This window comes from Miscanthus floridulus, chromosome 4 (genome assembly GCF_019320115.1).
Source record: "Miscanthus floridulus cultivar M001 chromosome 4, ASM1932011v1, whole genome shotgun sequence".
Classification (NCBI taxonomy): domain Eukaryota; kingdom Viridiplantae; phylum Streptophyta; class Magnoliopsida; order Poales; family Poaceae; genus Miscanthus; species Miscanthus floridulus.
In genome coordinates this window covers 115357688-115367650 of record NC_089583.1, presented here as the reverse complement: position 1 = coordinate 115367650, position 9963 = coordinate 115357688, and the positions used below count along the sequence as shown (strand labels likewise).

The window sequence follows — 9963 nt, the reverse complement described above, 5'->3', positions numbered from 1 at the left end:
CTCGAGTCTCAACAAGCCACCCAGGCGCCGTTACTTGCACGGTGCGTATATTTTTGCGAACTGTTGAAAACAAAGTACGCATTAAATTATACTAGAAGAAAACACTTGCGTAATAATCTAACCATTTCTTTGGGCCTGGAGAGAAGGGCGTTGGGGCGTGCGGCACTGGCACATGTAGGGCGCTGTGGTGCCGTGGTGGCCATGTCATGGTCATCCCATCCCATCCCATCCGCGTCCACGCGGAGCACGCGCCAGGGCGGAGCAGCGGTGGGTGCCTCCCACACGCCCCGCGCGTGTCGCCGTCTAGCCCACCGGGCCCGGCAACTACCCTTCCCCCCGTCACGCGGGCCACGCCACCGCCTGGCCCACGGATCAGCGAGACAGAGATCGCAGTTCCGCCCTCCGCTCCCGGTTCTTCTTCCTGCCCCGCCGTGGGACTCGCCCTCGTTCCCTTTCTTCTCCCTCTCTCCTCCCTGCCTATCCATCCTCCTCGGTCCTCCCCAGCAATCGAAGAAAGGGCCGAGCTGAACCGAGCCCTCAAATCTGGCCGCATCGCGCCGCTATCTCTCATCCTGACCTCGATTCGAGGTAGTTCCGGGAAGGTGAGGGTCGTTTTACCCTAGTCCTTGCTTTTCCCCCCCTTGCCCTCGGTTGCTCTGTGGTTAGGGTGTGGGGAACTGATGCGGAGCTCTTTATTTGTTGTCGCAGGAAAGGTATCGGATCAAGTCCCTTGATCACGCATGGTGCCCAGGGACAGGGCGCATAGCGCCGTCGCTGCCACCACGGCGCCGGCGGAGAAGCTCGTTCAAGGGTGAGTCTTCGGTCGTGACCCCTGAATAATCAGGGGAAAAACGGCAGATACATTTTGTAGTTTTTCTTTCGCCTTTGATCGCAGTAGGTCTTTGGGCTTTGCAGGGGAAGAACACTAGCTACACACGAATCCGTACTCCTCTTTTATGATCAGTAGTGTTTCTTGTCGATCTCTGCACGCATAATTTAGAATAATGTCTAACATTGGTTTAAACCTCTCTTTAATTCAATGATGATGATAAAAAGGCTTCATGTGAAACACTTATAGGGTGTTTGGTTTGAGGAATGAGTTAGTGCCTGTTTAGTTCCCAAAATTTTGCAAAATTTTTCAAGATTTCCCGTCACATCGAATCTTTGGATGCATGCATGAAGCATTAAATATAAATAAAAAATAAAACTAATTACACAGTTTAGACGAAATTCACGAGACGAATCTTTTAAGCCTAATTAGACTATGATTGGACACTAATTGCCAAATAACAACGAAAGTGCTACAGTACCATTTCCCAAAAAAAATCGCCAACTAAACAAGGCCTTAGTCCGTCATCTACTCATCCCTCACTTTTTTTTGTTTGGTATGTGGAATGGAATATGCTGATGCATCATCACCTCATTTCTCTCAAGCTAATAATTAGTACTAGTACGAGGAATAGACTCATGAATCATGATGCACCACCTCATCTAAGATGGAGTGATTCCTCAAACCAAACACCCTATTATGCTCCGTATGCTTTGCACCATGTACCTGCAAAACTAGTGGAAGCAAATGTGGATGTTTGTCGCTAAATAATCGATAATTCCTTCAAACGAAATTAGGCTTTCTCTAATGTCGACGCTGTGGATAAGGTAGAACCAGAGAGTGGGACAGAGGCTTGTTACATTCTTTGAGCATGACTCACTAATTAGCAAGCTTTTCTACTACAAGTGCATGACACGATTTATTGTTGATGCTGAACATCTGACAGGCCTATCCAGAACAACAAGTGCGAAAAGAAGGCTCCAAAGAAAGTGCATAAATCTGAGAGGGAGAAACGTAAGCGTGACAAGCAGAATGATCTCTTCGGCGAGCTGGGAAACATGCTAGGTATGTGTTCTGTTACAAATTTAACTTACAACAACATGATTTATGGTTGCACAGCATTATAGAGGATGTTTCTTTCTTACCTTGGAGAATCCATGGTGTTTTGTTTTGTGGAGTGCCATCCTGTTTATTTCATATATTTTGTCCTGGTCAATGTAGTTTGCAACTCACCTGTGTGCCTGCTGTTTGTTGATTCTATTTAGTTTTGGATTTCCAAGTCCTTACTTTCAGAGTTGAGCATGTTTACGTGGTTATGTGGAATAATATTCAACACGCACTTGACATTGTTATACACACATCTTGCAACAAGTGCTGCATGCATATATGGTTATTGATTATTTGCCTCAACTCTACTACTACTCTACTTTTGCTCAAAGTTACATTGATATTTTTCCTAAGCAATGTCATCTCTTTTCAGAACCTGATAGGCAGAACAACGGGAAGGCATGCATATTAAGTGACACTACGCGAATACTTAAAGATCTACTTTCACAAGTAGAATCTCTTCGAAAGGAGAACAACACACTGAAGAACGAATCTCATTATGTAAGTGTGCTCCTCTCATTTCTGAAACCCGGACGTATCACGACTTGGGGAATTTAATTAAATTGTCCTTGAATTTGATTAATTTGATGTTCTGTAGACTGTAGGTAGTAATTCATGAACGAGAAAAATCTGTGGGTAGTAATTTTGTGTACTCAGAATTTGCAAATATTAGCAAATAAATCTTACAGCAGCACTTGAAAAGATTTGCTATATCCTAGTCAGTAATTCAATATGTGCTTCCTTCGTTGTACAAAACAGGTTGCCTTGGAGAACAATGAACTACTGGATGAAACCAATGTGATCCGTGGTGAAATCTCAGAACTTCAAAATGAGCTGAGGATGCGGCTAGAAGGCAACCCTATCTGGAGTCATGACACTTCTAGATCAAATCTTACAGCACCTCATCCTGCGACCACAGTATTTACATTGCAACATTCAGCACATCCACAAGTCATTGCAACAATGGCACTTCCTCTGCAACAGCCAGCAGTCGTTGAGCAATCTTATGCTGCCCCACGGCGGGAGCTACAGCTATTCCCTGAATCTGCACCTACTGAAGATACTGAGCCACCACAAAACCAGGGGGTCTCTAATAATGTGATGCGGCCGCAGGCAAGGTACCCACCAGTAGTGACAACTTTGCCTGTACATGTATATCCAGTCCTTCCAAGAATGGAAGATGAGCAATGCAGCAGTGGCACTACTGGTAGCAGAGAGGAAGGCGGGGTAGGCAACTGCTAACAGCTGAATTAGAAAACGAGAGATCTGGCTCACAGTTTGAAAAGTTTTCGTAGTTTCAAGTTTAATGTTTCCGTTATAGCTGATGTGCTAAAGAAACCTCAAAACCTGTGCTGCTGTGTGCCTGCATGTGTAAATATCATTCCACTCTGTATTACCTGAACTTAATCTTCAACTAGTTACTTCTATGGGAGCAATCTATCTTTGTTAGTTCGTTCACTTCGAAGTTCATCTGTAGTACTTGTACCAAGCAGGAGTTCAAAGAGTACCCGATTCTAGAAAACATTTTAATCACTCTTCTATGTATATGTAGTTCTGTACAAGTTGGATAACCCCGATCAAAAGCTAGTCTGCCTGGGAATCCCACCTTGAGTTCAGTTGTTAGTTGCTTAAATTCAGCAATTCTGGATACATCAGCAAGACACAATAATGGAGCTGCAGCCTGTTTCCTTCTCCGCAGATATTTTCTGCGCTTCTGAATCCCTCAGCTGAGCTATCTCATCCCACCGGCCTTCTGATGCGTATGTGTTCGACAGCAGAATGGCATCTGAAGGGTGGTAGTGGCCAATGGCGTCCAACTGTGCCTGCACCATCCTCCCCAGCTTCGCATTGCCATACACTCTACAGGCGGCAAGCAACACTCTCCACGCCGTAGCATCACGCTGTGATGACACGCTTTGTATGAGCTCATAGGCTTCGTGTAGGTGCCCTGCTCTTCCCAGGAGATCAATGACGCAGCTGTAGTGCTCAGGGCTTGGAGACAATCTGTATCGCCGCACCATTGTCTCAAGGAATTCTTTCCCTTCCTGCACCAACCCGCCATGGCTACAAGCAGTTAGCAGGGCTAAGAAGGTGACCTCGTTAGGAGCCACACCGTCGTCCTCCATCCTGCAGAACAAGGAGATGGCAGAGCCTGTCTGCCCATTAACTCCGAATCCCATGATCATCGCTGTCCATGCCTTCACGTCCCTATCTCGTATTGCATCGAAGACTGCAGCTGCCTCGCTGGGGCACCCACACTTGAAGTACATGTCCATGAGGGCTGTCCCGAGCGTGCTGTCAATCTCAAGCCGTGCATCTTCAGCAAGCTCATGGACAGAACGACCGGCTGCCAATGCCCCAGATGCTCCACACGCAGAGAGTACACCCACAAGCGTCCCTGAACTAAGTCTCATCCCGTGCCGTCCCATTCCGTCAATCATGTCCATCGCCTCCTGAATCTGCCCTGCCTTTGCATAGCCATCCACCATACAATTACACAGCACCAAGTCTGGTCTAGCTGTCTCATGAAACACCTTGCTTGCACACTCAACGCTGCGCTCCCTCACGTACATCCCCACCATTGCTGCCGCAACCTTAACATCGCCACAGAGCCCTGCCTTAACACAGAAGCCATGCACTGACTCCCCTTGCCAGCCACACCCAATCAAGGTGATCACCGCTGTCACATTGACATCCAATCCAGACCACCTCATCGCGGTGAACATCTGCAAAGCTGTGCCCACATCCCCCAGCATGATATAGCCCCCAATCATGGTGTTCCACGACACAGCGTCCTTCTCAGGCATTTCCTCGAACATCCTCCGCGCGTCCGCCATGTTCGCACTGCTGCAGTAAAAGTGGCACAGCACATTCCGAAGGCTCACAATGTCCAGGAACCCGTACCGCAGCACGAGCGTGTGCACCTGCTTGCCAACCGAAGCTGCCTCGGCGTCATTGGGGATTTTCGCGCAGAGCGCGAGCAGCGGCTGGAACGCGAACTCGTCGAGCTCGGGAAGGCGCGTCCGCGCGGAGGTGAGGACCGAGAGGGACGCGGAGAGGGAAGCCGCGGAGGGGCACGAGGAGAGCGCGCGGAGGACGGCGGTGTGGTGGAAGAGCGTGGGCCGCGGGACGGCGGCGAAGAGGGAGAGCGCGTAGGGGAGCGGCGCGAGCGGGGAGGCGAGGAGCCTGGCGGTGGGGAAGGCGTGGTGCGGGAAGTGGGAACATTTCAGCATCAAGGCGTGGAGCTGGAGCAGGTGCCCCGGCCGCGTCGCCGACTTGAGCAGCGCCGTCAGCGGCTTCCGCGGCGGCATTGCTCTCGGTTGGGTTAGGCGGGAGGGCACGAGCTCGGCCTCGCCGGCTCGGTCGCATGAGTTCGTCGTGGAGACGTCAGACTGTTCGGCAGGCGCGCGTGCGCGTGTCGCCAAAGCAGACAGAACGTGGGCTGTGAGCCGCGTTCGGGGTGCCCATCTAGCGGAAAAGGCCCATAGCAACACAGACCGGGCCGATGACACTTACATAAGTGAACAGACAGAATTTATTGAAACCCGGCCCATCTAATCAAAGCTAGGGTTTACATCCCTTATAAGATCTCGTCTTCCACCCCCGCCTCCGTCTCTCACACTTCCTCCGGCGGCGGCACCTCGACGACCAGCGGCGGCACCTCGACGACCAACCGCGCCACCCTGCCGCGGCAGCCATGGTGCATGTTAGCTTCTACCGCAACTGTAAGATCCCCTCTTCCACTGCATTGTATGCGTGTTGCCTTGTGACTTCCATAGACGTACAGTAGATATCTAGATCGATCCAGCTCGTGCTGTCTGTTATTTCCTTGAGGTTCTCTAGATTATTCCACCAGTAGTGTTGGGGAAATGCTTACCATGTGCAGTATATATAGTGATGAATATTCCTTTGGGATACGCTTAATAGTAACATTTCGGATGGTCGAACAATACCTTTCGGCTTTGCTTTGATCCGTCAAGCCCAAAGTATGGTGGATTGCCCTTAGGTGAATTGATTGTGTGGATATGCATGTGGTTTGAAAACTGTCTGTATATAGGGGTGAACTGATGCTAGGTCAGAATTCAAAATAACAAGCTTTGTACTAGTTTAGTACTCTTTAAAAGCAAATAGTATCAGACAATGTCCTTAGACAGTTGTCGCAATTTTTGTTATTGCTCAACCAGTCAACCCGACGCTGATTATTAGCACCATTTAGTATAGGCTCTAGTTGTGTTTTAAATACTCGAAAGTAGAACAGAAATCTTTTATTCACTGATAGTGACAGGTTTGTTGCTACAGATACCATCTCAGTTATTTTCCAAAGCTAATTTTTGTAGTGCTATCAGTAGCTTATGATGTTGTTGCATGTTGCAGATGGGAAGACTTTCAAGAAGCCAAGGCGTCCGTATGAGAAGGAGCGCCTAGATGCTGAGCTGAAGCTGGTTGGTGAGTATGGGCTGCGGTGCAAGCGTGAGCTGTGGCGCGTGCAGTATGCCCTGAGCCGAATCAGAAATGCAGCCAGGGAGCTGCTCACCCTGGATGAGAAGAACCCACGCCGTATCTTTGAGGGTGAGGCGCTCCTCCGCCGCATGAACCGATATGGTCTCCTTGGTGAGGGACAGAACAAGCTCGATTACGTGCTTGCCCTTACTGTTGAGAACTTCCTCCAGCGCCGCCTCCAGACCATCGTCTTCAAGAATGGCATGGCCAAGTCCATCCACCATGCTCGTGTCCTCATCAGGCAGCGCCACATCAGGTTTGTTTATTATATGCTCCTGACCCCCCCAATTGTGCATCAATTTCAGATGTATCGTAAAATGCTCACAAAGAGTGAAAGTTGGTAATTGTGGGTCTGAGCAGTTCCTAGGTTTTCTTTGTATATAGATGTCTTCTTTTCCTTGGAGTTGTGGCATTCCTTGAACATTTCCAATGTTAGTTATGAATTTGCAATATACTGTTCCAGTTTGCGCCCAATTTCTTCATGTTTTGCTCTGCTGGTTGTATGTTAGTTGTAAAGCCGCACTTGATCTTGGATGGGCCATATGATGAAAAACCATGTGCAATTCTCACGACGGTCGTCTGAGACACTTTGTGTGTAATGTTGCAGTCATGTTTCTCTGATGCCCTTGGTTACATTTTATTCTTTTACCTGCTACCATAATGAATAGTTTTGTGTGACCCTTGCCTTCTCTCTATGGTTCGTGTTTACTGTAGTGAGGTCCTTGCTCTGTCTTCCCCAGTGTAAAAATGAGTAATCCTGATGACAAGACAGTGAATGTTTGGAGTCTGTACAACAACAACAACAACATAGCCTTTCAGTCCTAAGCAAGTTGGGGTAGGCTAGAGTTGAAACCCACCAAGAGCCCAAAGTCACGGTTCGGCACTTCAATAGCTGTTTTCTAAGTACTCCTATTCAAACATAGATCTCTAGGTATATCCACAATGCACTGGTGCCTCTGGAGGTCTCCTTTGAACTTGGCCAAATCACCTCAACCGATGTTGGACAAGCTTTTCTTCAATTGGTGCTACCTCTAGGCGATCGCGTATATCATCGTTCCGAACTCGGTCTATTCTTGTGTGGCCGCAAATCCATCGCAACATACGCATTTCAGCAACACTCAGTTGTTGAACATGTCGAATCTTTGTAGGCCAACATTCTGCTCCATACAACATAGCCGGTCTAATCGTTGTTCTATAGAACTTGCCTTTTAGCTTTTGTGGTACCCTCTTGTCACAGAGAATGCCAGAAGCTTGTCGCCACTTGATCCACCCTACTTTGATTCTATGGCTAACGTCCGCATCAATATCTCCATCGTCCGCATCAATATCTCCATCCCTCTGTAGCATCGATCCCAGATACCGAAATGTATCCTTCTTAGCCACTACTTGACCTTCCAAACTCACATCTCCCTCTTCCTGTACAACTCTGCCAAAGTCGCATCTCATGTATTCGGTTTTAGTTTTGCTCAATCTAAAACCTTTAGACTCAAGGGTCTGTCGTCATAACTCTAGTTTCCTATTTACTCCCGCCATAACGTTTGGAGTCTGTGATACAGTATATTGTTTTAACAGCCTTTCATCCTTCATTTTTTATTTGTTAATGTAGGTTTCTTGTTAAGCCTGGTGCAAGCTGTAGAGTCTTACTGCCTGTGACAGGAAGGTCCCGGGTTCGAGTCGCGATCTCCTCGCATTGCACAGGCGAGGGTAAGGCTTGCCACTAACACCCTTCTCTAGACCCCGCACAGAGCGGGAGCTCTCTGCACTGGGTACGCCCTTTTTTTAGGTTTCTTGTTAAGGGTAACAAACATAGTTTTTAAGTCGTCGCCTAGTCATCGCCTAGTCGTCCAGGCGCTGAAAAAAGTCTGGTTGTCCTCGACGCCACGACCAAAACCAGCAAAATGAGGGAGCAGGGGAGGGAGGAGACATAGGAAGAACTGGAGGAGGACCAGGCAAGGCTAACCACTAATCTCTCCTCCCATCCCCATCAGCTCTGCTCCCATCCCCGCCCGCTCTGCTCCCCAGCAGATCTGGGAGGGGCTCTTGAATGGCAACAACAGGGGATCTCGCACAGGGATCTAGAAGGAGGGCGGCAGCAGCAGTGAGGAAGGGGAGGGGAGATCTAACAGGGGGCGACAGCAGCAGTGAGGAAGGGGAGAGGAGATCTGGAAGGAGGCGGCTCCAGCAGTGGATACTGAGAAGGTGTTCGAGAGGGAGAAGAAGCACTTGGAGAGGAGCAGTGGCAGCCCTAGATAGTTCAGGATAGTTGGGGAGGGCTTTTATGGGCTGTCTGCGACTGGGCCTTTTATGTTCCTTGTCCTTCTTCTTTTACTTTTTCATTTTTCTTTTTTACCCCTTCTCCATTCTCCTGCCTTGAACATATGGCGTCGCCTTGCCTCGCCTTATGATCGCCTAGGCGACTCAAATGAGTGGCTCGCCACGTCTCACCTTGTCGCCTTGAAAACTATGGTTACAAATTTTATTATATTGAAAATTCGGTTCAATCATCTGGATCACAAGTCCATTAGCTCCCTGTACTTTTGCAAAAAAAAATTTGGTTGCATCCTGCCATGTTGCTTCGGATGTATATGCATGTATTTCTATGTTTTGTTGGGCACAATGAGGAGTTAATTTTGCTAATGTATCTCCGAGGCCAGATGGTCAATGATTCTTTTATCCTTTTCATTCTGAGTGCCCCATTGGATGTTCAAGTAACATGTTTCTGTTTCTTTTGTCCATTCAATGTGTGATTATGTTGTCATATTTCCTTCAGATTCTTTGGTTTCTAATTAATTTGGAGTGTCTTGTTCTGGCCATGCTCAAACCTGTCAGACTCGGTCGTAACTTTCATTCATGTGGTTAGTGTAGACAATTCATTGCTTTGCCTGTTCTAGTAAAATAGAGTGCCTTGCATGTATCTGTTTTAGGGAATGTGATGTTTTGTGACATGTATCACTGAATTAGTCCTGTTGTGCTTATGAAAAAGACCAAACTATTTGTTAACTGTTATCATGGGGATGCTTTAAATCCTTGTCATAGCTTGGTAGATTGACAAACAAGCTCAGTTTAGCAACTTGAATTTACAACCTTTTTTCTCCTTGATCTAACATTGTATTTTCACAGGGTGGGAAGGCAGCTTGTCAACATCCCCTCGTTCATGGTCAGGGTCGAATCAGAGAAGCACATCGACTTCTCCCTCACCAGCCCTCTCGGCGGCGGTCCTGCTGGAAGGGTGAAGCGGAAGAACCAGAAGAAGGCCTCAGGCGGTGGCGGTGATGGTGAGGAGGACGATGAGTAGTGCCATGTAGGATTTTGCAACAGCAATTGGTTGAAGTGTGAGATGGACACTTTAGGTGTTGTGCCTGAGTTTTTGTGGTCTTGATGAATTCAGAAATCCTACGATGGTAGACAATTCTGCAGCACACTACTGACACTCTTGTTTAATTTCAAGCATTGGCACAATATCTGGACACCATGAATTGTGTATTCTGGTTTGCGTGGCTATTTGCTCGTCTGGCATCCTATGTTTA

At 47.9% G+C, this 9963-nt stretch overlaps 3 protein-coding genes and 2 non-coding genes across 5 annotated transcripts; 4 read left to right on the top strand and 1 right to left on the bottom strand.

Moving 5' to 3' along the window:
- The first annotated feature begins 308 nt into the window (after positions 1 to 308).
- Positions 309 to 3372, top strand: LOC136552759 (transcription factor BHLH062-like). The gene is made up of 5 exons (XM_066544326.1): positions 309 to 602; positions 709 to 811; positions 1776 to 1894; positions 2310 to 2437; positions 2696 to 3372. Exons 2-5 carry the CDS (start codon positions 741 to 743, stop codon positions 3176 to 3178), a joined length of 801 nt encoding a protein of 266 aa, XP_066400423.1. The 5' UTR covers positions 309 to 602; positions 709 to 740; the 3' UTR covers positions 3179 to 3372.
- A 136-nt stretch (positions 3373 to 3508) lies between these two features.
- Positions 3509 to 5306, bottom strand: LOC136552758 (pentatricopeptide repeat-containing protein At1g26900, mitochondrial-like). Its single transcript, XM_066544325.1, has one exon. The coding sequence runs from the start codon at positions 5245 to 5247 to the stop codon at positions 3589 to 3591; it is 1659 nt and encodes a 552-aa protein (XP_066400422.1). The 5' UTR covers positions 5248 to 5306; the 3' UTR covers positions 3509 to 3588.
- A 205-nt stretch (positions 5307 to 5511) lies between these two features.
- LOC136552757 (small ribosomal subunit protein uS4y-like) lies at positions 5512 to 9908 on the top strand. The gene is made up of 3 exons (XM_066544324.1): positions 5512 to 5661; positions 6311 to 6692; positions 9557 to 9908. The coding sequence occupies exons 1-3, from the start codon at positions 5634 to 5636 to the stop codon at positions 9729 to 9731; spliced, it is 585 nt and encodes a 194-aa protein (XP_066400421.1). The 5' UTR covers positions 5512 to 5633; the 3' UTR covers positions 9732 to 9908.
- Positions 6972 to 7062, top strand: LOC136553111 (small nucleolar RNA Z161/Z228). Its single transcript, XR_010783019.1, has one exon. It is a non-coding gene; the product is annotated as a small nucleolar RNA Z161/Z228 (small nucleolar RNA).
- Positions 9044 to 9131, top strand: LOC136553113 (small nucleolar RNA Z162). Its single transcript, XR_010783021.1, has one exon. It is a non-coding gene; the product is annotated as a small nucleolar RNA Z162 (small nucleolar RNA).
- Positions 9909 to 9963: the final 55 nt, after the last annotated feature.